The sequence below is a fragment of the Salvelinus alpinus genome, chromosome 37, assembly GCF_045679555.1.
Source record: "Salvelinus alpinus chromosome 37, SLU_Salpinus.1, whole genome shotgun sequence".
Classification (NCBI taxonomy): Eukaryota; Metazoa; Chordata; class Actinopteri; order Salmoniformes; family Salmonidae; genus Salvelinus; species Salvelinus alpinus.
Window position 1 is genome coordinate 4,858,201 of NC_092122.1, and position 26,399 is coordinate 4,884,599.

General features: G+C 41.8%; 1 protein-coding gene across 1 annotated transcript; it reads left to right on the forward strand.

The window, feature by feature from the left end:
- Positions 1–377: 377 nt before the first annotated feature.
- Positions 378–25,668, forward strand: LOC139565782 (myoD family inhibitor domain-containing protein-like). Its single transcript, XM_071386340.1, has 5 exons — positions 378–915; positions 1,187–1,349; positions 3,146–3,274; positions 18,248–18,583; positions 23,066–25,668. Exons 2-5 carry the CDS (start codon positions 1,256–1,258, stop codon positions 23,317–23,319), a joined length of 813 nt encoding a protein of 270 aa, XP_071242441.1. The 5' UTR covers positions 378–915; positions 1,187–1,255; the 3' UTR covers positions 23,320–25,668.
- Positions 25,669–26,399: the final 731 nt, after the last annotated feature.

Consider the following 26,399-nt stretch of genomic DNA (forward strand, 5'->3'; position numbering starts at 1 on the left):
TGTTATTTCATAGTTGTGATGTATTCACTGTTATTCTACAATGTAGAAAATATTAAAAATAAACACCCTGGAATGAGTAGGTGTGTCCAAACTTTTGACTGGCACTGTATATATATCTACCAATAGGTGCCATTCTTTACAGGGCATTGGACAATTTCCCTGGTTGAATCTGTATTGGAATTACACTGCTTGACCTTACAGATTATTGTATGCGCGGGTTACAGAGATGAGGTAGTAATTCAAAAATCATCTTAAACACTATTATTGCACAGTTTGAGTCCATGCAACGTATTATGTTGTAAAAGTACTATTCAATACGTTTGAAACTTCAGTAGTGATCAGTTTAATAGTTAGATAAAAAACTATTTGAGTCGTGTGATGACTTGGAGGACGATGCATCATTATTGGACAAGGTGCATCGATGCATATCACTATAATGATATTGACAGATTTAACCAGGGAAATTGTCCACAAACAGATAATAATCTTCAGAGCAAATACGCAGCAGCTATACATTGAAGACACTTTGTGTAGGATACAGTCAAGTGGCAATAGTTTACACGTCAAAGTTGACTTTTCCAACATTTTCCCATGGTCTTTTAGACACTGCACACGAGCTCTCTCCTGTAATTTCTGCAGCTGGCCGAGTGGTTTTCAGAATCCGGATATGATGAAAATGTTTTAGACCAAACTTTTATCAAGCGAACCAGCAGAACGTCGAGGACATTAGGAGTAATATTACAACTTTCCCCGCGCGATAATCGGAATAAAGCGGATCATTGGAAACGTATTGATAACTTTGGAGATATTTGAATGTACAACTAGTGCAGCATTTTCAAACGAGAAGGCGTTTCACTATGGAGGAGGGATGGGAATAAGTCAAACTTGGGCGCAGGGAGTTGTCATGTTTGTAAGGTACTTATCAACAAACTTATTATGCATGTGTTTACAGTGTAGGCCTATGTGATTTATTCGATAATAAATAACCATATATGTATAAATGTAAACGACTTAGTTGCAGGTTTCCTTCCCGTTTCTGTAAGGCAGTAAAGTGGGAAAATTCCACTAACTTTAACGACATATTGTGGGTTGACGTCACTCATACTCTGCTCTCTATGAGAGAGAACCAGCATTGTCGTTAACTTGAGTGGTAGTTTGTTACTCAAGTCTACATTCAACTTCCCAGGGTTAAGGGCTAAGGAGGAAAAGGAGGCTCATCTTTATCTGTCGTGTATCACTCCAAGAGGACTGTCTCATGTCCACGGAGACCGTCTTACCTCCGGAAGGGCCTGCTGGGCCAGGGAAGAACCTTCAACAGGAGACAAGTCCTCTTCTCCCAAACTCTCACGGTAAGACAACATGACTCTTATGCAATTGTTGTTTACTTGTTTGGTGAAGGTGTTGTACTGGTGCTCTACGTCTCTTTCACTTTCAATGAACACTGGTGTCAATTTACCATTGAGGGAATATTCCAACAATAATAACTTGGTCAAGATGGAAATGTAGTCATCATTGAAATCATGATCTTATTTTCCTTGCATGTCAAAATCCATCAGTTCACCTAGAACAATAATAACAACCAACATGAACCCATTCCTGCTAAATTATATTCCTGTCGTTTTGCTAGACATCAGTATCTATACACCAGCATTAGGCATGTTAATGTTTTCATTATTTCGCAATAAAGATTGAAGGAAAGCCTTGGTGACTATTAGCAGGAACCACAGCCAATTATAGTTTTTAATTAACTTTCTAGTTGCCGTGAGATTATCACATGTAAAATAAGCTTGGCCCTGTTTTTTTCCTTTTCCTTCTTTCAACAGCCAGTGAACCGTTACCCATCCTATTTATACCAAGCATCATTACAGCACTGTCAAAAATAGCAAAGTAGGACAGAGTAAGCAATCACAGGGACGGGTGGCAAATGGATTTTCGCTGGACCTTCAAAGCCTTTCTCAGTTCAGACTGGATTTCCCCTCTCTCAGGAGGCTGTAGATGTTCTGAGAATAGGCTAATTTATTTCTAACTGTAATCACTAAATACAGCGATGCATCACACACTGCTACTGTAAGTGTGCATCGATCTGAGAGGGAGGGAGTCACACCAAGACTAAAGACTTGCCATCTATCAGCCCCTGCCTCTGGCTAAGATTGGGCCATATCTATCTAGAGCCACTGTGGCTCGTTCATCTATCTGCCATTGCTTACTAAACAGAGCGACAGCATTACAGGCCTGCAACAAATACATCATCCGGCTAAGGAAAATAACATTTGCCATGTTGTGCTTTTCTTTTCCAGAACCAAACAACATGAAAGGGCTATGGTTACAACCAAAACATAACCCCCCACCCCCCCAAAAAACAGGAATTATCTGAAGCAAACGGAATTTGTTTTTTCAACTATGTCATAAAGACTCCCTGACAAAGGTCATGCAGCTGAAACGCGTGAGAATTTTAAAACTTTGTTTCCATTGAACATGCCATACAAATAAAGGCATTTTAATTGCATGAAGTGCCTTGGTCCTCTTTTTTTTATGTCATAAAGACATTGTAGATGTTTTTGACGTTGTAGCCAATTAGCTAAACATAGCAGGAATGGAGATGGCATTTTTGCATTGATCATTTAATGTACAGTATTTGATGAGGGATCACATGGTACTAATAACGTCACTCAGAGAGATGGGTCTGACCTTTTGCATAGTTATCGTAGCAGGTTTTTGCCTACGTACGTTTTTCAATGTAGATGAAGGCTGTCTTTATGGTTGTAACAACCTTGGCAGGTAGTGCACACCCGAGAGTAGAGAAAATGAGATCCAGAAATCTGGCATTGGCTTTTACCTGAACCGCCTTGCTCCCGACTCTGTTGTGTAGCCTTTCGACAACGGACAATGTTTTCTCTGGCAAAAATAAGGCAGCCCTGACTTGGCTTGTCCTTCTGTCCCTGATATTAGTATTACGTCCACCGAAGTTGACCTTCTCCTCACCGTTTACATCTGTTTCTGAGTAGAAGTACATAATGCAACTTTAATTTGACCAGTTGAGTTGTTCAGTGGGAGTACATGCAAACAATATCTCTGTCTCTCTCTCCCACCTTCTTTTTCTGCTAAACAGTTGTTCATTTTCTTTTGTTCTGTGCTTTGATCCTAGATGCTTGTGACAGTAACGAATCACCTGCAACTACAAACCCATCCGGAACATCGTGTCCCAGAGGCACGTCCACTGAAGGACAAAGTCACGTGACGGGGGAAAACACGACCTATTGTGACCCTGTTCGAAGTAAGTGTTACAATGAGGGGCACCTCGGGAAATCCTACTGTTACGTGTTTGCCCAGATCCTCATCTGTTACTTTACTGGGATCCACACAAAACACAATACCTAACAATTGTATTGTACGCATTGACAGAAACAATGACATAGCGACAGAAACACGTATAGCCTTGTGCAGTAGGCAAGCCCAGCTATCATACCTGAGTAATGTTTTTGTCATGAACATGTTCTGTCAGGACCTTCGGACTTGTCATAAGCTGGCATCATCAATCAACACTTGTTGTCACTAGGCAGAGTGGCGTATGCCCGGTGACAGATGGTCCCTCTGAAAAGTTACCCTCCCACCTTCAGAGAGAAATGGCAAGATGGGATGAAGTAGCATGCGTGTTCTCTCATTCTGCTATAATGACCAATAGTTGGCATGGTTGCTCTTCTAACCCTTCAGCTTTCTGTAGTGTGAGTGAGGAAATCCTGTTGTGGTTTGGCTTTCACTGTCTAGGCCCACTTGTTTCAGCTTTCAGTGCACTTAAATCATTTTAGAAGGCACGTATAGTATTTTAGTGTGTTTGCACTGTAGCCATGTTTAGAGTGAAGCAGATAACATGCTTAGTTCTCCTTATTTGTGAGAGAAAAAATCTCCCTTACTAGCGCTGACTTTGCTGATAGCTACTTTGAGGAGAAATGTACTGGGATATGTGGTTGTCCCACCTAGCTATCTTAAGATGAATGCACAAACTGTAAGTCGCTCTGGATAAGAGCGTCTGCTAAATCAGGGTTTCCCAAACTCTCTGGTGGGGCCCCCTAGGTGCACGTTTTGGTTTATGCCCTAGCATTACACATCTGATTCAAATTATCACAGCTTGATGGTGAGTTGGTTATTTGAATCAGCTGTGTAGTGCTAGGGGAAAACCAAAATGTGCACCCGGGGGGGGGGGGGGGGGTCCCCCCCAGTCCTGAGTTTGGGAAACCGTGTGCTAAGTGACTCAAATGTAAATATGCTACAGGCCTGAAATATCCAGTTACTAACGAAAGAAGGGGCCATAGCAACAACAAAGGAATCTGTGGTTGTTTTGCAGTCAAGGTGATACACACTTGGTTGTTTCTTAACCCTTTACACTCATACCGGTGTACAAGTTGAAAATAATGAGCGTCTAAATTGGAACATTGTGGCTGTACATTAACATGCTATACATGACGTCAGAGCTCTGGCTCTGGGCTTCACAGCACTGTATGGGTTCGGAGGTTGAGCACCGCACGCGACAAGAGTTAAAGACTGTTCTTTGCATTATAAAAGTGCTGTGCACACTTTGGCGAGGTTTGTGGCCACTTGGAGACACTCAACCAAACTCCTGTCATTTTCTTGGTCTTATGATGCACCTACCTCACATTTTCCAAGAATAGTCTTATCATGGTACTGAATGTCTCCAGAGTATTTTCAGATTTTGTTATCAACAAATGCGGCAAAATGTACAGTAAAATGCAGATAAAATCAGCAGTGTAATGGTTGGATTCAGTCTTGTCAGGTGAACTGTTGTGTCCTCACCTCTTTAGTGTAATAATTGTCCCGTTATCGCCAAACTGTTCCCTTTCAACTGCTACCATGGTTATGCATATGCTTTTCATATTTCTTCTGTAAAACATTTCAATTCCCACGAGTGTAAAGGGTTAAGCAATGTAAACGCTTCCTCATGTGTCGTTGTGCCCTTTTGTTCAGCAGAAATAATAGGGGAAACAAATAAATTGATTGGAAAGTTCTCACCGTTTGTTTTTGAGTGGAAAGTGAATGTCAACCTATTTCCAACTCCGAGTCCCACTGAGTTAGAACAGAACAGGTTGTTTCTATTATCACAGTTCTTTCCAGAATGTTCTGCCAATTCACTACCAACCAATCTCTTGTCTGGAGGTGTCACTATTAACCCACTCACAATGCCTCTTACTGCTCGTCATTTAACCTGCCAAGTTTGCCAAAGCAATATTTTACACTTAAATCACACTGTCTTTTGCCAACAGGCTAAAGCAATCTCATTACCTCAAGATTGACTGTTGTTTGAAACAAACTTGATTAGCCACATTCCAGGTCAGAATGGTACAGCAGAAAAAGCAGCAACTCGAACTCCTCTAAAACCCTCTTGTGTTTGCCACTCCATAAGGAGAGTGTGTTGTCAGGCAACACTAATAGCAACAACAACCTGATTGCTTCCATCCATGTAGCTGTACGAGGATTGTTTACATGCTGATGCAGCAGCTCTTTGTTTCTAGGCTGTTAAACATTTCTAGGGCGCTTTTCCGGTCTTACGCTAATGACTTCCAATTGGTTTGTTTACCGGCGCAGCTTCGAACAGGGATTTTTGAGCAAGAACTTGTCAAACTAAGGTCTCTACTGTAGCTAGCAGGTGTAAGTAGGTGTTCTGATGGTAATTGGCCACCCAAATGACCGCGGTCACCGTAATAACGGAATAGCAAGAAAAGGGTTTTAAAAAAACGTTGAAGTCAATTTTCTCCTCTTCCTTCCTGACAAAAATACATTCCAATGTATCATTTTAATGGACGTTCTACATTACACTTATTGCATCACAATACCAGGCAGCCATTGCGAGTGTACATGAGTCAAATTGCCACACTAATGTAGTCCGTCCTGTCTTAAGTCAGCTGTTCGTTCCACACCCTAATTTAATATATATATATATATATATATATTTTTTTTTAAAGGGCTATGACTGTTATTTTATTTTCATGTAGTTCTTCATCCGTGACTTTCGGTTACATGGTTATTGTGCCAGCCCTAAGTGTAGGCTATGTAGTGTACTGTATGGTGTTCTGTATTACTTGCATGTGAAATGCATCCCTTCATCTAAAAAATAAAGAAGTCTGTGCCACCAGTTTTAATGTAGCAATTGTGGTCACCCCCCACAGACTGTGTGTTTGGGGAATATGAAAGTGAGGGAGACGACAAATCTCCTTTTGAGCGAAAGGTACAGGAACATGTTTTAGTCACTTCAAACAATGATTAAAAACCTAATCTGTGTATAGAGGGCCTGCTTGACTCTAATGAAGCCCTCGCTTACTGAAACAGGAAATCATCTGACTGACCACGTAGTGCCACTTTATTCCTTTTTCTTTCCTCCCGCTGTCCGATTTCCAACTTGATGGGTGCCCTAGGCTGCATGGGATCTGTCTGGGTCTGTTGTTTTTTATTAGCCTGAATCAAAACAGAATAGCTGGCGCTTGTTATTTGAATATGTTGTCTATTTCTGTCTTAAAGGGGAACTTCAGCCCCAATATCAGCCTTTGCCTAACCCCCCCCCCCCCCCCCCAATTATGCGTTCAGGTGAAGTTGTGGGTGGGGAGATGCTCATAAATATTCATTTTGCTGGTGGGTAAACTTAGTTGTACCTGATCCCAACATTTTCTCACTAAAGCATACTTACCAGAAGCCCACTGGCACACACTGATAGTACAATTCTGTTCATTGCAAGTATATTAGGCTCTGGACAGTTGGCCCACAGTGGTAAGGCGCTGAGTTCTTTATCTATTGCCACCTGTGGTGTAAGTTCGATATTTATTGCGTTCTTGCTTTGGGAAGAAAAGTGCAATCATCACCTTCAAAATGAAAATCAGGGAATCAATTCAATCCAACCCGCAGTATTCATGCAGTAGCTCTTTTTGGGGGGGCTCACGAGTGGTGCAGTGGTCCAATGCACTGCATCTCAGTGCTAGTGTCATTACAGACACCCTGGTTCGAATCCATGCTGTATCACAACCGGCCGTGATTGGGAGTCCCATAGGGCGTTGCACAATTGGCCCAGCGTCGTCCGGTGTAGGCTGTCATTGTAAATAAGAATTTGCTCTTAACTGACTTGCCTAGTTAAATAAAGGTTAAATATAATGGTCAAATGAACTCTAATTGGTTTTGGGCACTGTAAAAAAAAAAAAAAAAATACTACTACCAGGGAGACCCCCCTGTTACAGGTATGGTTTCACTTTTCAGAATTAAAAGTATATGGGCACAGGACAAATATCTGCCCCTTGTGGGATTAGAACTCACAACCAGTGAACTATGAGCCAACTGTTTTAGCAGACTGTGCCAGTCATAGCGATTGGGAAAATAGTTGGCATGACCACCATTGTCATCTGTCTTTTGAGGATGGATGTAGCAATGACTATAAACGTATAATCCTCACACTACTGTTCAAAAGTTTGGGGTCACTTAGAAATGTCCTGGTTTTTGAAAAAAAATAAATAAAATGGTCCATTTTAAAATAACATCAAATTGATCAGAAATAGTGTAGACATTGCTAACGTTGTAAATGACTATTGTAGCTGGTAACGGCTAATTTAAAAAATATATAATAATAATAACATACAATTATGGAATATATACATAGGCGTACAGAGGCCCATTATCAGCAACCATCACTCCTGTGTTCCAATGGCACGTTGTGTTAGCTAATCCAAGTTTATAATTTTCAAAGGCTAATTGATCATTAGAAAACCCTTTTGCAATTATGTTAGCACAGTTGAAAACTGATGTTCTGATTTAAAGAAGCAATAAAACTGGCCTTCTTTTGACTAGTTGAGTATCTAGAGCATCAGCATATTTGGGTTAGATTCTATTAAAAATCAGCCGTTTCCAGCTACAATAGTCATTTACAACATTAACAATGTCTACACTGTATTTCTGATCAATTTGATGTTATTTTAATGGACAAAAAATTAGCTTTTCTTTCAAAAACAAGGACATTTCTAAGTGACCCCGAACTTTTGAACAGTAGTGTACATGTTTTTTTTTTTCTTCATAAAAGCACAGGTGGCTGTGTGAAACGGTAAGCAAAAATGTTGAATTTGATCATATGTGGAAACGTGCCTTACTGCATTTTGAATTTCGTTTAACGTCAGTAGTCAAGGAAGCATTTAGCTAAATATATTGGCACACATTGGCAGACCATTCCCAAATAAGGCACGCTGTCATCGGCTTTTATAGTAAGCGTTGAGGTGGTACCACCCAGCACATCTAGAAGGGAGTGTACTTCATACCGAACTCCTCCTTTGGGATGACATAGAGGAACCTTCTCAAGCTAGAGTAGAGTTGATCCGCTAGGGGTAAATAGAGCTCGATTTACTACTAAAAGACAAATATATCACTTTTGCAGCAAACTGTTAAAATGAAGACCAGAATTGAGTTGTTTCACTACAACTTAGCCTAAAACAACTGGTTTCAGATTTTTTTTTAAAGTTACTCTTCAACAGTTAAACTTGCGTTATTTAGCTCAAGTTATTTCTGACCTTAATTATGCAAAGCGTGAAGGGCATGTATGTTCAGGTCACTGTTTTTTGTTAAGAGCCCTTTGCCTGTAAGGCCCCAGTATGTGCCAGCAAGTAGGGTCTTGTGTGGCTCGGGCCCTAAGGGAATACACTCAGGTGATATCTTCACCAGACTGGGCTTTGGCTCTGCAGGCCCGGGCCTTAAATAAATTGCCATGACCTAACGCCAGTTTTAGGTGTTTAATCGCCACATTATTCACTGTGATTGTCAAATAGTTGAAGTGCTCTCGCAGTGGATAAAGAAGAACCCTGGCTGCTGAGCTGATTATTATTATTTATTTTTTTATCTTAAGGGAAATTCTGAAGGGAAGTCGTGAGGTCAAATAACATGGCTGTCGCCTTGAAAAGAAAGACATTAGTGTGGCCTTTGTGTGAATCCCTGATTGTGCTTTTACTCTGGAAGCTTCAAGGTTATTACCCGGGTGCAGATCTTCCCTTTTATGTAGTTCATATTTGACTCTTCCAATGGTAGATGTATGTCGATGAATTGTTGCAGAAGAGCTTGCTCATTGATGCCTCAATATAGCATCTATGAAATGAATGCAGAATAGTGAGATATCCAGGAATCGTCATTGTTTTAAATAGCGTTGTGTAAAGATGAGTTAGACCCACATACAAAATGTAGCACCCTAGTAAACAGGGTAAGATCCTGTGAACTCCAGAAACGTTCCTATATCATCAATATAAAAAAAATGTGTCTCATTGTTTTTGTGCTATTCTTTCTGCCAAAAAGAACAGCATGGTTGTTGTAGCTCTTGGATAACATCTTTATTGTAATCCAGTAGACCCCTGTCTCTACTGAAAAAATTTGTCTAAAGCAAGAGCGCATTAAAAACAGAGGTGTAATTTTCAAGTGATTACTTACCAGTGGGTCATGGAATCAAAAACAGTATAAATAGGGTGAAATGGTAGCACAGGGGTTGATTCAAATGGCCATTGTAATTATTTCCTCATTGTCTTGCTGTAGATGGATTTCATATGGGACATTTTAAGCATTCAAATGAGCATTTCCAGAAGTGTTGAAGCATTTTCATTGTGGATGTTTTAAACAAAAAAAGGAGATTTGAAAATACTTCAGTGAAATGATTTTGTTAGGTTATAGCCTTGTTCTAAAATGTATTAAATAGTTTTCCCCCCTCATCAATCTACACACAATACCCCATAATGACAAAGCAAAACCACGTTTTTAGAAATTGTTGCTAATTTATAAAAAATTTAAAAACATATCACATTTGCATAAGTATTCAGGCCCTTTACTCAGTACTTTGTTGAAGCACTTTGGCAGCGATTACAGCGTAGTGTTCTTGAGTATGACGCGACATGCTTGGCACACCTGTATTTGGGGAGTTTCTCCGATTCTTCTCTGCAGATCCTCTCAAGCTCTGTCAGGTTGGATGGGGAGCGTTGCTGCACAGCTATTTTTTGTTCTCTCCAGAGATCTTCGATCAGGTTCAAGTCCGGACTCTGACTGGGCCACTTAAGGACATTCAGAAACTCCTGTGTTGTCTTGGCTGTGTGGTTAGGGTTGTTGTCCTGTTGGAAGGTGAACATCTTGAGGTCCTGAGTGCTCTGGAGCAGGTTTTGATCAAGGATCTCTCTGTACTTTGCTCCGTTCATCTTTGCTTCGATCCTGACTAGTCTCCCAGTCTTCACCGCTGACAAAACATCCACCCAGCATGATGCTGCCACCACCATGCTTCCCCAGAGGGATGGTGCCAGGTTTCCTCCAGATGTGATGCTTGACATTCAGGGCAAAGAGTTAAATCTAGGTTTCATCAGACCAGAGAATCTTGTTTCTCATGGTCTGAGAGTATTTAGGTGCCTTTTGGCAAACTCCAAGCTGCTGTCATGTGTATTACTGAGGAGTGGCTTCCATTTGGCCACTCGACCATAAAGGCCTGATTTGGTGGAGTGCTGCAGATATGGTTGTTCTTCTGGAAGGTTCTCCAATCGCCACAGAGGAACTGTGGAGCTCTGTCAGAGTGACCATAGGGTTCTTAGTCACCTCCATGACGAAGGCTCTTCTCCCCCGATTTCTCAGTTTGGCCAGGCTGTCAGCTCTAGGAAGTGTCTTGGAGATTCCAAACTTCTTCCATTTAAGAATGATGGAGGCCACTGTGTTCTTGGGGACCTTCAATGCTGCAGACATTTTTTAGTACCCTTCCCCAGATCTGTGCCTCGACACAATCCTGTCTTGGAGTTCTACGGACAATTCCTTCGACCTCATGGCTTTGTTTTTGCTCTGACGTGCATTGCCAACTGTGCGACCTTATATAGACCGGTGTGTGCCTTTCCAAATCATGTCCAATCACAGGTGGACTCCAAACAAGTTGTAGACACTTAAATGGAAACAGGATGCACCTGAGCTCAATTTCGAGTCTCATAGCAAAGGGTCTGAATACTTATGTAAATAAGGTATTTCTGTTTTTTATTTGTAATACATTTGCAAAAAGTCCTACAAACTTGTTTTCACTGTCATTATGGGGTATTGTGTGTAGATTGCTGAGGATTTTTATTTAATCCATTTTAGAATAAGGCTGTAATGTAACAAAATGTGGAAAAAGTCAAGAGGTCTGAATACTATCTGAAGGCACTGTATGCACACCCATCTATGTATTGAAATCTTATACACAAGTATTTCAAATGTGTGGATATCTTATCACCGCCATAATGCAAACAAACAAGGTTATTGGGTATGGAGAACGAAATATTGTTTTGCGATGTTGGAGGGAGGATTTAAATACTCAAACACATTCAAATTGTCATTTTTGTAATAATAGTAAAACACACAGGCCTAGATCTCATTCCCTAGTTTACCTGTCTTCTTGGAGCAGGTGTGCACAGAGCTCCGCTATATCAACTATACTGCAAAGGCTCTGCTGCATTCCCTGAACAGCAATGCCCTAGTGTAGCTCCACTCTGTTGGTTCCCAAACCAACTCCACAGCACAGAGGGAGTGCCTTGGAGAAGAGAGAAGGAAAGCTCTCTCTCTCTCTCTCTCACATACACACACACACACACACACACACACAGGGTCCCACTTCAAATGAGAGCAGTGCAGGGGGGATTACTTGGCTTCTAACAGGGTTTTGGCTCCAACATTAAGGTTAAAGCCCTTTTCTATTACAGAGATCTTTAGTGATGTTGCCCCCACGGTGTTTGCAGGTTCACCACCTCTCTGGTAGGTCATTCTGCCAGGGCTCTGATCACTGGACTGTGACTGAGGACCCGGCTGGGCTGGCTCCATTCAGACACAGTGCAGACGGCGCTCCCCGGCTCGAGCTGAAATCAATACGGCCGTCTCCGTTAAAAACGTACTCAGAGGCAGACTAGCACCTCTGTCCCCTAGTCTGATCACACAGCTTAAGGCCCTGATTGGCACCTCTGAAGACAAATACCGTTGACCCACAGCTGTCCCATTAGCTGTGGTTAATGCTCAGATTGATACTGAGCAAATAAAGGAACCATGTCTATAGATATTTTTTATAGACTGACTGCCCCATACTAGCTGGCTGTTATGGACAGCTCAGTTTTGCCTAGTTTCTTTTGTCGTTTTTTGTTGTTGATTTGGAATGCATCTGTTCTCCTCTCAGGTGCTGTTAGTACAGTAATGCCCTCCCTCCAGATGCATTGTGCCCCGTTTGAGTTTCAAACAAGTCTGTTTCCTGTGGAATTTGTAGCTAACTTCAGCATAGAGATTTAGACATTTGTGGAATCTGTGAGTCATCAATGTAACTGAAACTGAAAATAATCTCCTCATCCCTGCACACACCCCCCCCCCCCCCCCCTCTTCACTCCACTTCGCTGTTGCTTAATTTTGGTTTTGAGTCGTCAGAGAGAGGGTGGAGCACTCTGCGAGTATGGAGTCTGGCAGCTCCCCTAGGCCTGCTCTGAGTCACGTCATAATTGATCTTTATAGAAAATGTGGTAGATGCCTGTGTAAAGCATAAATCTGTGCTATATGTGAATTTTCTCAAACTTGTGAAGACATGTTTACATTTGATTACTACGTTGCTCTCAGATGGAAACAGATTGGGGAAGAATTTGGATTTTATAAAACTTAAGACAGAATCACAGCACAGGTCTTTTTTAAAATCTTAGATGAAAAGGAGGGAGAAAAGTGTAATTCAACAGTGCTCAGATTTTAAGGCTGTGGTGGATGTCCTTGATCTGTTCTGTTATGCTACATTAGCACCACTCCAATTAGCAGCACACCAAATTCCACACAACACAAGAGGGGGAAAGAGAAGAACTTCTACGCCTGTGAACTTTTGGCATTTGCACAATGTGAATGATTTTCCTCTCAATGCGATTCATTTAAGAGAAAACGGCATCTCATTGGGTGTTTTTAATGATTTAGATAGCAGTCAGACATATTAATCTCGCCAAATGTTCCGTTTTGAAATCGAAGGATAATTGATGATAGCCTCCGCCTCCCCCAAGGGCGCCTGAAAGGTTCAGGTCGTCGAATCAAGCGCTTGTCTTTCAAGTTGCCTTCTCCGCTGTAAAATGTAATTAAGCAGAACAAGGTCCGAAGGGGTTATTTTGTTCCCTCTCAATCAGCGGCGAAATTACCAAATTTGAAATGAGTAAATCCCAGACGCCCTGCTTTCCTTGTCATTGTTATCAGGAGGGTGAGAGAGAGGCAGTCTAAAATAGGGAAGGGAAGAGACTGCAAACAAGGGAAAGAGAGAATATTAAAACACTCAAGTGTCAGATCGCTACAGCAGGTTACATTTGAAGGCCCAAATTTGAATGATCATTTGTCACAGAGAATTAACTGTGCCACGGTGAAAACCAGCTGAGTAGTAGTAACTTTCCTCATTCAAAACAGCAAGAAAATAAGACATTACTGTAGATATGGATGTTTCTCCAGGAATTAGATGCTATATTATAAAATACCATCAGAATAGAGGAGGGCTAATGGAGTTAAAACACTTCTGTCGCATAACATGTCACATCCTGCTGATAGAGTATCCTATCAGAGAAGGTAATTTAGTTCCCTCAACGGGCACAGATGGCCCGTCGTCACTAGGCTAAGCTGAATAGAGCTCTGTGTGATCAGTTGGACGGTTACTTTTTTTAGTATAGGAGTGATCTGACATTACCACGACAACCACCACAGAGTCATCCTGAGATTCACATGTTTTATTCTGTTGAACCATGATACATTTTCCTGTTACGCTGCATGTGTTGAATGTCTTCCTGCTATACCATTTTTTTTTTTAGGGGAACGCTAGTCTGTCTCCATTAATTAGTTAGACTAGGCTTGTTGGACTAGCTTATCCAGGCTATTCTAAGCTACAGCACCCTAACACTCATCAACATTTTCACGCTAGATTTTCTATTTAATCAATTTGAATGCAATTAAAATGCAATTTTTCCGCCTGATACTCACATGTACAATGATCACAGCCTGGGGTTGTGTTGAGTTGGAGTAGTTGAAAGGACAACTCCATGATGATTCTGACATTGCATGTCGCTTCCAACAACCTGTCCTCTGACACAATAAAGAAAGTCCTTGTCACAGAGTTGGAAGGTCAAACTGTAAATGAGCTTTGATATGCCGAAGGAAAATTTTAAATCAGAGCCTTTGTAATAACATTTATGGTGCTATTTTCCCCCCCTTCTCTACATATAATTCCCCTGGTTTTGCGTGTATAACTATGGGAATGGGAGACGTATAATCTCTAATGAGAAAATATATCCCTTTGGATTGAGCAACCCAGCCAGCCAGACATTACAGGGGTGTTTGTTAGGAGGGGAAACGCCACCCCAGGCTGTTTAGGGGATGATGAGACCGCTGCTAGGTCATGGGCACATTCACAAATTAGCATTTCGATCAACCAGGTATAAGGTCGGAACATGTACAGGAAACATGTTTATAATATGTACATATGTAATGAGTACAAAGATAAACAAACAAGTTACTTGAAGAATTACCATTTTAAGTGTCTTTCAGTGTTTTTGAAAGAGATGCTCCTGTTGGATTAGTTTACATCTTGTTTGTCATATTTGTCAGGTTTTTTTTCTTCCTGTGAGTATTCCACAGTGCATTTGACAAGCATGCTGTATCTGGCTAGCTATTAGGAGATGGGGCTGGATGGATCTGTTTAGCCTGCTGACATGTGACATTTGAATAACTAACTGTATGTTCCTTATGATAGGCATCCTAATAGGTCTCTGCAAACACAACTCACAACAGTGATCTAGTTTTTCAATCGAGCTCCTGCCTTACCTATGACTTATAATAATAGTAGTGTGCAAATGAGAATTTCCAAGCTGCCCCGTTTTGACCTCTTAGTTATATTATTGTTTATACAGCACATTTGAGTTGATGTTCATATTCCTGGTGGGTCCGTGTGATATACTCGTGTCTTTTGGGTGCAATTTTGAATTCTTCCTATAGGACCTATTTTCTGGCACACAAAAAAAACGTTTGTGTTTATACACAGTTTTACATACAGAGCGATCCCGCACACAGACCGTAGCGCGCTCTAGGCGCACCGGCGCTGCTGTCCCCATGGCGTGGGGTACTACTTGCTGAAGACTTGGTGACAAATGGCAATTATATTTGTGTGTTCTTCATGAATCCATCAAACACTGGCCTTTAAAAAAAAAAAATGCTCCCGAGATATTTGAGCCTGTCAGATATAAGGGACCAAATTGGGATGCTGCTTAGACAGTCAAGAACCACTCACCCCCCAGTTCCCTCTGATATGTTTGACAGCCTGTGTAGAGGAATACTCCATGTATTATTCAGCTACAGATGTACACTCTCAACAGTTGTTGTGTTAGAAATAGGGTGGTTAGAAGTCCAATTGGAAGTGTGTTTTTTCTTCCTCTCCTAAACATGTTTTTTTAATGCGATCTGTCAGGTAGTGTACGTCCACCAGATCCGAACAAGTTTTTGTGGTAAACCACTCAACTGTTCAATTTTAATCGCTTATGATTATTTAAACTTCTGGGAGGAGTTATTTTTTTTATTTTTTTCATGGGGGATATGTTTCCTTGTCTGGATAGGAATATTGACTTTGTAGTGCATTTATATTACATAGGCATTTATATTGTATACCTGATCTATAGAGTATACAGTTGTTATCCAAGTTGATGTTTTACTGTTATTGTCTATTGCTGCTAGTTCTATTTCTCTCTTATTACCAGAAGGAGTTCTACAGTATATTCTATGTCCTACTAGCTGGCTTGGTTCAGTGTGGTTACATGGTTCATCATGCCATCTTCGTCTCCCATTGCCTTTTCTGGATAAAAATAAAAATGTCTGCCAGAGACACTGGGAACCTGTCCCTGGAAACGTGTCTTCCTAGGCTCGCACTTGTACCACTTTCTAGGCTTTCTAGTGTCGGAAGCCCAAACCGCAGCTTTTTTATCTGGTGGTTTCCTAATAACTATTTATACTTCGTAAATTGAAAGCTTGACTTTCTCCAAAGGGAAAGGTAATTATGCTGGCTGAGGCAGAGAATAGACAGACTGTGCGTTGGTCATTTGTGGATGCCTCCATGACCTCTGTATGAGAAAAGAGACTGCTTTATTACACAAGCTGCTATGGGTAATTTATTTCATAGGCAAATGTCGTCTTTTAGGCCAGAGTGTGGTGTCACATAGTCCTGCCTACATACTGTGTTTGTACCCACCCAGTAGGCTATGTCAGTAAAGGGTATTGAGCTTATTATATATAACTTTTTACATTTACACCTTTTTCTCCCCAATTTCGTGTTATCCAATTGGTAGTTAGTCTTGTCTCATTGCTGCAACTCTCCTACGGACTCCGGAGAGGCAAAGGTCGAGAGCCATGCACCGCACTGCTTCTTGACACACTGCTCGCTGAACCCGGAAGCCAGCCGCACCCATGTGTCGGCGGAAACGCCGTCCAACTGACAACCGAAGTCAGCTTGCAGGCGCCCGGCCCGCCACAAGGAGTTGCCAGAGCACGATGAGACAAGGAAATCCCGGCCAGCCAAACACTCCCGTAAGCTGGACAACGATGGGCCAATTGCGCGCCGCCTCATGGGTCTCCCGGTCACGGCCTGCTGTGACACAGCCTGGGATCGAACCCGAGGCTGTAGTGACGCGACGCAGTGCCTTAGACCACTGCGCCACTCGTGTGACAAGCTTAATATAACTTTTGTACAAGTTCATATAATGGTGTGTTTGTTGCCGATTCTGAATTCCACTGTTGCAAAATGTGCCTTATTACAGAATAGATTGTTGATGTTCACTATAGAAGAACAAAATTGATATCACACAAGTTACATGTGGATATAGTGAAAGAAAACAGCAAGCAATTGTTGAATCTCCTTTTTAGCCACCGTAGTTTACTAACAATGTCACGTAAAAAGCTGTCAAATCTATCAACCTGGGTTTAAATCAGAGCCTAATGAATTCTCCTTTGTGCCAACTAGTTGTCTAATTCAAATTGCATTGAAACCTGATCCCAAAAGTCTATTTGTTTATAGAGGCAGCATGCGGACCACTGTACGAGGAGACAAAGCAGTGTCGGTTTTTAATTGCATTGTTTTACATCTACATTCTCATCAGAGAGGTCTCCCTGGGTGCTGAGAGTGTTGTAAAAAAAAGAAAAGTTGGCTAGATCTCGATTTTTCCCTTCTCTTGTTAACAATTTGTACTAGTTGGTGAGCAGACAGGAACGACAGAACAGGCGTATGCAGATCGCTGTTTGGCACATCCACTTTGACTTGGAGAAGTTCAGGTACAGTAGTAGCACTCTGCAAATCAACACTACATCGTGTGGCTGTCGCCAACAAAGTTCCCCTGTGAGCGTCGTATTGCCGTCCGGGCCGCCGCTTGTACTGCACTCGCACCCTAAAATGCAGAGTTTGTGAAAAAGAAAGGGGGAGAAACCCTAAAGAGCTGAATAATTCAACGGAGATCAATAAGTCACCGTGCTGCTACTTGTCTCTCCTTTGTGATGCAGATGGAAGGTAATGCAGGAGCTAGCTCCCTGTAGAGCTGAAGGTGTAGGAGTCTCTTCCACTGGAAATGTCACCGCTCCCTTTATTTTATCAGATGCCCGACGTTCATTTGTTCGGGGGTTGACTCTTCATGGCTGGCTGCTACCTGTCACACGTGGAGCGACTATAAGAATGTGAAGAGCCAGAGCTTTGAGAAAGGGGAAGGGAAATCACTACTCTACTGTAGCAGAGGCAGGAATGCATGATCAGTCTTTCTCTTAACTCACCTGGGTGCTTCTCCAAGAGAACGCTTGTTCACTCACTGTTCACCTACAGGGATACTGTACTTTGATCATTTGGCTGTGGTGAAGGTTGCATCCTCTCCTGTGCTCTTTTATTTGTTAAGGCTCCACGATGGCAGTACAAGAAAAGGACAGTTGTTGAAGGTTTAGCCTCGGGATTTCCGTATCTGTTCTGATGGTATGAGAAGATCAAAACGAGAAGTCTTGAGGGTTACAAAAAAGTAACCTTAAGTGACTTATTTGGTACTTGTCATGAGCACAAAAAGACACGCAGTACCTTGAACCTTCTAAACATCCTTCTCTATAAAACCTGAGTAGAGAATAAAAGCCATGTTCTCAGTCAAACATGCTGAAAGCACAGTAAGTGCTCTCTAACTGAAAAGAGAGGAGTGTGACATTTTAAAATAAAAAAACTTTTCCCATCCAGCTCAACCTCAGCCGCTGCCCCAGCCTACCGCCTCTGCGCAGGGAGAGCTCGACGAGGGAGGAGAAGATACTGCTTCTGCCAGGAGTCAAAATGACCACCAATCCTCCACCGGCCTGAGTAACGGCAATGGAATCCGCCGGCAATGTTCCTGTGGGGCGGAGCAGCACAGGAAGCAGCACCCATCGCCCGGCGTCTCCCAGAAGAGCCAGCTTCGTTCCGGCGTCTCCCAGAAGATGCAGAGCCAGCTTCGTTCCAGCCTGTCGGTCAACAGCGACAGCAGCAGACGGAGTAAGGGAAGCTCCACCGGATCTCACAAGCCTGGGACGTTACCAGAGGGTGAGTTATAAGTACTGGGCGCCGACTGTACACACACATACTCTGTCTTATATAGAACACACACTCTCACCAGTAGGTAAGTACTGTGCTCCAACTTAAGGTCATTAGAGTCACTCACACACTAATAATCACACAATGAACACACACATCCCTCAGCTGCTTGGCTTGACGTTCCTCTAGCACTTCATCAACACCTTTTAGTGCAGGTCTTCCACCATTAAAATGCTATTTGTGGAGGGGACAGAATAGACAGTCAAAAATGGACAGATTCTGTCAGTTGTCTTATTTTAATGATGAAAGTACACTTTCATTTGGTCAAGACCTGCTTCCTATGGCTTTATTTTCCTCAACAACAACCGAAAGGATGGATTTTACAATTCAGGGGGAACCATCATTTTCTCTGGTGTTGTGCGGAGGTGAGTGTAATGAAGGTGATTGGCGTTCTGAATGACTAATGGTCAGTAAGGTGTGACCCGCTAATGAGGCTGAGCCGCCCAGGTTGCCTGCGAAGTGTCATCACTCCTTTCATACCTCCCTCCCTCTGCATGGGCCCCATGTCTGTCCTCCAGTCTCCAGCCCCACTGTGGCTCATCATTAACAGTGGCTCTGTCTGTCTGGGAGTCACACACACACACATCCTCTTTTTATCTTGTAACAGCTATCTGTTATCTGCTATCCATTATCTAACCTGCCTGCTGCTCCCTGCTTATCATCGCCTCGTCTCTGACTCCGCTCGCTTTGTCTTTTACTTTGTCTTATAGAGGAAGAGGGAGTAAAAATAAGATGGGATGATAGGAAGTGTGAAATGTGTGATACAGTGAGTTCCAAAAGTATTGGGACAGTGACACATTTTTTTAAATGTTCACTCTGTACTCCAGCACTTTGGATTTGAAATGATACAATGACTGAGGTTAAAGTGCAGACTACCAGCTATAATTTTTGGGTATTGTCGTCCATATCGGGTGAACCGTTTAGAAATTACAGCACTTGTACGTAGTCCCCCCATTTTAGCGGACCGAAAGTATTGGGACAAAATTCACTTATGTGTGTTAAAGTAGTCACGTTTATTATTTGGTCCTATATTCATAGCTCACAATGATTACATCAAGCTTGTGACTCGTACAACCTTGTTGGATGCATTTGCTGTTTGTTTTGGAGAGTAGAAGTATAAGAGTAGAATATGTTTCTAAACACACCTTCAGTAATGTGGATGCTACCATGATTATGGGTAGTCCTGAATGATACCTTTAAATTAAAGCTAAGTCTGCACTTTAACCTCATAGTCATTGTATCACTTCAAATCCAAAGTGCTGGAGCGCGGAGCCAAAACAACATACTTTTGGAGCTCATTGTGTGTTTTTATATGGATTGGGGAATTTGAGATTGTCTTCACCAAGGTTAAGCTATTTGAAATATGCAGCAGATTGATGGTAGGGCTAAGACTAACAAGTGATAGAGTTCCCTATAAATATAAGGTATGATACAAGTTAAATATTCACCAATGATGTATTCCACCGGTGTCATGTTTTCTTCCACGTCTTAATTGGCAAAGAGAAATAGCAGCAACAGTTCAATAAGTCCGTCTCATTACAGCTTTTGTGTTGCTTATTTTTCGACTTGTGTTTTTCAAGTCAATATGTTCACACTCAAGTATTTATTTCCCGGCGGAAAACAGCAAGCTGTTGTGTTTTAATGTTTACATGGATTACCATAATCTGTTTGCCTGTGAAATGAGCTACTAAACAGCTCCTCTGGAAGAGGACCGAGCTCAGGGGATTCTACAACAGAGCATTCTTGGCACATGATCTCGAGCACTGAAATAAAGCTGTGATAAGTTCTGTATACGCTACTGACTGAAGAGTCGTTTACCGCTCGTCTTTTAGTCAGGCTGGGGGTCGGTTGGGGCCTTTTTTGTGTTTTTTTATTTGTTGTATAATCAATTATGATTTCAGCTCCTTAAGTCCCATTCAATACTTTTTAAGGCCTTTGTGGTGACTGATTTGGAATGCTGTCTTTTGCTTTCTTTGCTCTGTCGTCACACCTTGGTTTGTGTGTATATTCCCCGTAGCCACAAGTTTGACCCTCGTTCATGCGTTATGGACTTGCACTGTAAAGGCTACCGCATGGGGTGGGCCTCTCCTCTCAATCGCTCTCTCTCTCTCTCTCAACCTCCTGCTCTCCCTCCCTGTGCTTGGCAGGCAGCTAGGCAGTATCCTGGCCCTCCACCCAACAGTCTCTCTTCATTTGAATGTTTTCGTTTGGCTCGATGGTGTGCACCCATTCCAGCTTGTTTTATGTCATGCTGCTCCTCTTTTTGATGTGAGCCTTTGGAGTTTTTTCCCCCAGATGTCTCAAACAATTTCCTCTGATGCGCTCGCCGCTGTTTTTGGCCCTCCAGAATCTGGGCATCTTCGCCGCGGCCTGACATTAAACATGAACGATCTCTCACTGAGGCGGTGTCAATTTGCGCCGTATTTTTCTTTGTGGTAGGAGAGATGTCTGGCGTTCTTGTGTACATGACCCAGCCCCCTTCTGTAAGGTTTTCACTAATCGCTGCTGTTGAATTATACATCCAAGTGAATCGCTAACTAAGATGCCCCAACTGCTTGATGCTATGGACAGTATTTAGATCATTTTGTATCAGAACAGTGTACTGTTCTGGTACTAGCTTAATTATTGCAAGGCGTCTTTCAAGGTTTGAGAGGCTTTGAGGTTTCATCATTTGACATTTGACATTGGCAAAGTTCTGCTCATTCCACTTTCTCTAGTAGTACACAAGCGCTTTCAGTTCTAGAATACGGTGCACAATATGTAAAGGCACAGTATCATGAATTGTCATCGTTTCAAAAGCTGAAAAATGAAGCATTTCTTCGAAAGCGTCTCCGTTGTAGTTTTGCCTATGATTTATCTGCGTTCAAACATCTTTGGGAACACAATTGTTTCATGTTGGCATTCTATCTGGTTTGTATCCGATACAGCGCCGCTGGTCAAGCTTTGCGGCCTGCCTGTGTGAGGGAACAGGGAAAAACCCCAACTTTGATTGCTCAAACATGAGCATTCAGCATTCCTCAGCCCGTCCCGTCCCATCCTCTCCTCTTTTCCTTCTCCTTCGTTCTCTTCCTCAAACCCAGTCAGAAAGGAGCCCTGTCGTTCTGACAGGCTGAGATGAAAGTTCTGAAAATGTGCTCTGTTTGTACTGGCATTTTTCTGCATCCATATCCATGTCTTGTCAAAGCTCTTCTGGGCTTTGACTACAGTGTGGGTAGAGGTGCATGTTCTGGCCGAAGAGGGTGGTAGGGAGAGCCTTCTCAGCTCCTTGCATGGTACAGAAAACAGCACGGCAGAGGAGATCTGTGACGTAGTACACAGGACTTAGTACAAAGATGTTTATTCATTTCAACTAACATTTGTTTAAAATGCTTGCATGTGCTTTGATTTATTTTAATTCTACATGTTCTTTACTTATTGTTTTGTCTAAATCTGTTGTCCGTCTTTTGTTTTCACTGTGTACCACCTGATTTTCATGTAACGGCCGTTAGTGCATGACATTACTTACGTTCTGAACAAAAAACGGAATAATACATTCCATAAAATAAAACGACAGCTGTCTCATTGGTGAAGCAGAGAGGAGGGTTCTCCATCCGTTCATTGGAAGACAACAGTGATTTGGCGTCGTGCTCCCCAGCCACGTAAAAGGTCGAAGAAGAGGTTGAATGTTAATCAGTGATGAGGAAAACGGCAGCATTGGCACAACAATTTGCCAGGGAGATGAATTCGGACTTTGCTAATCAGCTTTACGTAATCATGTCTGCATTTGCATGATAATGCCCCAATTATTAAGAAAGCTGCTAATCAAAACTCAAAAGTGGAATTCAGTCCCTTTTGGAATTTTCCCTGATTCCATTTGGCTCTCCCTCCTCCCTGCTTAGTCTGCACCTTCTACTCAGTTTACACTCTCTCTTATGCACCCGAATGCACACGCGCGCACCCACACACACACACAGGTTCACGCCCACACAATACACACAACCAGTCATGGACACAGTTTCATCCATAGAGACAATATTCTAGTATTGATTATACTACTGTTGTTCCATTTCATTATGTGGTTCTGTCTGTTTTGCAAATTATTTTGTCAGTTAATAGTGCTAGTCTGTTATCTTGCCCTATTTACTGTTAGGACATTATCATACTGTACGTGTCTGAGTAATTGGCCAGTCTGATTTGTGACTGTATAACTGCCTGAGCCCTGCTCAAGGCTTCTGATTACAAAGGACCAGGGATTAACTCGCTCTGTTCCAGGCAGGGGTTTAATCAGATTTTTCCCACTGGCTTTTAATAGGCTTTAGTTCTTGTTTTCTGTTTGTTTGCTTTGTATTTGATCATGCTTCGTGTGGTTTTCTGTGTTTTTTTTCATCCATCCTTCATCCTTTTTCATCATCCTCCACCCGCCTCTATGGACATGGTGTGTGTTGGACCCAGACTGCTGTGTCCACTGCATCCTGGCCTGTCTGTTCTGTGAGTTCCTGACCCTGTGCAACATGGTGGTGGCCCAGGCTAGCTGTGGCACCTGCACTTCGGAGGGCTGCTGCTGCTGCTGCTGCGCTGAGGACATGGGAGACGACTGCAACTGCCCCTGCGACGACATGGACTGTGGCATCATGGACGCCTGCTGCGAGTCCTCCGACTGCCTGGAGATCTGCATGGAGTGCTGCGGCATCTGCTTCCCCACATAGGAAGGACCGGGATGGGGATGGGATTGGGAATGTTGGCCGTAGTGCTACTGTTACCTGTACTTTACACTCCAGCAGAGGGAGGGAGAGAGGGAAAGTGTGTGTGGGTTAATGTTAGCATATGTGCGTGTGTACAAGTGCGTGCCTTCGCTATAAGCCCACAGAGAGATCTATTAATCTACACTGGGCCTCTCTGCCAACATGGCCAAGCAGGGGCCAAAAATAGTTTAGAAATGCTTTTGTTACGTACCACAAGTATAAACATGTTATTTTAATTGACCAAAGTGTGTTTACTGTTGACAACTATGTTAATCAGCTCTTTAAAAAGTATTACTTTAGATGCCTTATTGGATAGGAAGATCATCTCTATCATTTCAGGAATCCTATCCGACTGACATCTTTGCCTTTAAAAGTGTTCTTCTCTTTCACTACCAAACTGTCAATGCCTGATGCAAAATCAAAGGAATACATATTTTACCTTGATATTTAGCAGCCTTTTTGTGTGTTTTAGTCAGTACTGTATGACACTGTAATAACGTTGATGTGTTTTTCCTACTCATATTAATACACCTTCATGACACACATTCATGAACAATGTGCGTCAACCGATCAGAACAGCCGTAGTTCTAGTCCATATCTACTGTAGTTTGCGGAACGATACGTATTGAAAAGCTTCATGTAAAGGAAGTTTGAAGATCAGCACTAAATCCGGTAGATTAGTGTATACCTTTTCTGTTAACAATGTATTTAATCACTTAGACACATTGTAGTTGTCTTTCGGATTCAAGTGTGCTTGAGTTACTTACAGAACTGCACAAATGAAGCTCCGTTACGTATAACCAATGCTAATCTCGGAAACCTAGAACTAAAATCTCTATCGCTTGTTAGTTGTCCCATCCCAGTTTCTTTTGACAGATGTTACGATACCATTTATGCTACGTAGTCTAATAATAGCAAAATATCTACCTGTGTCAACAAATCTCTTCGCGAAGGAGTGATGGATCACAGGCAGGGTTACCTACAGGGTTAACATGGAGTTAAAGGACGTCTGGGTTGTCAGGCTCTGGAGTATGCTGCCATTGCTGTTATTAGATCAGAGGAGATTTTGATTTAGGCCTACCGTCAGCAGTTCAGATATGAGTAGTATTATTCTTGTCAGATTGTTCCTGATTGTTGGCCTGATATAACTAATGATTTAATGAACATTTGAGTTATGCTGTAGCGTGTGCCCTTACGCAATGTTAAAGCCATATTGTTGGAGCTAATGGTTTTAGTCTATCCTGAAGACTCACCATGGTTTTCACCTGTCAGTCTTTCAAGCCGTGAATATACTGGATATACATTGGAAATACTGGCTTCCTGGAATATACAAGGGATAAAACATTTGTCCGACTGGTGAATTGCACAACATTTTCTTATTGTAGGAAACAATGTTTTTATATTGTTGACGATCAATTATTTGCTCAGTCTTACACTCACTTTGATGACATACTGTACGGTACGACTGTTAGTTGTGATGTTATTTAGCATGTATTTGGGATACTGCCTCCAGTATTACTTGTTCAACTGCACTCTTTAGTAACAGAAAGTGATAAGGAATTATAACATGGCTGACCCTGTTTGCCATAAGCGGCTTTTGGATTACAAGTGAATGACTCGCAACACAATAAAGGAAATATTCTGGACTGTCAGATTCGGAGGAGAAGAGAATCCTAAACTTAATGCACAACATTTTTTTTTTCAGCAGATTTTTTCCCCCCCTCTTAATTCTGTGTATCAAGTTGAGTTTGTGGTGAATCATTTTCCTCGGTCTCGAAGAAAAGATTTGCTTTGATCTTGTTTTAGTGATACTTAACACGGGGACTCATTAGTGTGTTGCTATTCTAAATGGTAATGTTCCTTCTCTTCACACCATCAAAGATAATGTGATGTCACATCTTAGGCCTGCTTCTCTAATGGTCGATTGTTATTATGTTTAAAGGAGTTGGAAGGACACCTCCGCAGCAGATAGTGTTCCGTCGCACGCTGTATGAAACTAAGCCGCAGACCTCTTAACATTCGTATGATAAACTAACACGGTCGTTCTCTGGATATGCAGGCCTATTAACAGGAACAACACTATAGATAATGTGAAGACATAGTATTTACATGTATTTATCTTTTTTCTCTCAAACTAGTATGTTTTTATATTCTGTCAATGAGTTGATGTGTATGTGATTATACTGTACCGTCTTCACCGTTTCTATCTTCTAGAAGACCTCTTTTCACTGCATTAGCATACAACACACTTTGTAGGTTGTTATACATTAATTCAGAATCATGTCTGAAATAATAAAACATTAAAAAAAATAAGTATGAATGTTGTAAATTAACTTTTATTACTTGTGTTCAGATTTGCTATGAGCCATTGTGTAACACTTTCCTGGCATGGAAGCAGATCTGTTGGCACTTTAGCCAACTGTTTTGTCACTCCTTGTCATGCCGTACCTATCATTGGCATGAGATTAACAGGGTGAACACATGTCTAAAGCACATACAGTGCATTTGGAAAGTATTCAGACACCTTCACTTTTTTTCACTTTTGGTTACATTACAGCCTTATTCTAAAATGGATAATATGTTTTTCCTCATCAATCTACACACAATACCACATAAAGACAAATCGAAAACAGATTTAAATTATTATTATAATTTTTTTTACAAATGTATAATTAAAAAAAATCTATGATACGTTATTTACTATAAGACTCAATTGAGCTCGGGTGCATCTTGTTTTCATTTATCATCCTTGATGTTTCTACAACACCAATGGTCAATTAAATTGGTTGGACATGATTTGGAAGGGCACACACCAGTCTATATATGGTCCCACAGTTGACAGTGCATGTCAGAGCAAAAACCAAACCATGAGGTCAAAGGAATTGTCCGTAGACAGGATTGTGTCGAGGCACAGATCTGGGGAAGGGTACCAAAAAAACTCTGCAGCATTGAAGGTCTCCTAGACTACGTTGGCCTCCATTATTAAATAGAAGAAGTTTGGAACCACCAAGACTCTTCCTAGAGCTGGCCGCACGGCCAAACTG

Coding starts and splice junctions, on each gene's coding strand:
- LOC139565782 (XM_071386340.1), top strand. CDS start 1,256: ATGTCCACGGAGACCGTCTTACCTCCGGAAGGGCCTGCTGGGCCAGGG. Junction 1,350..3,145: donor TCTTCTCCCAAACTCTCACG/GTAAGACAACAT, acceptor CTTTGATCCTAG/ATGCTTGTGACAGTAACGAA. Junction 18,584..23,065: donor GCCTGGGACGTTACCAGAGG/GTGAGTTATAAG, acceptor TGTTGGACCCAG/ACTGCTGTGTCCACTGCATC.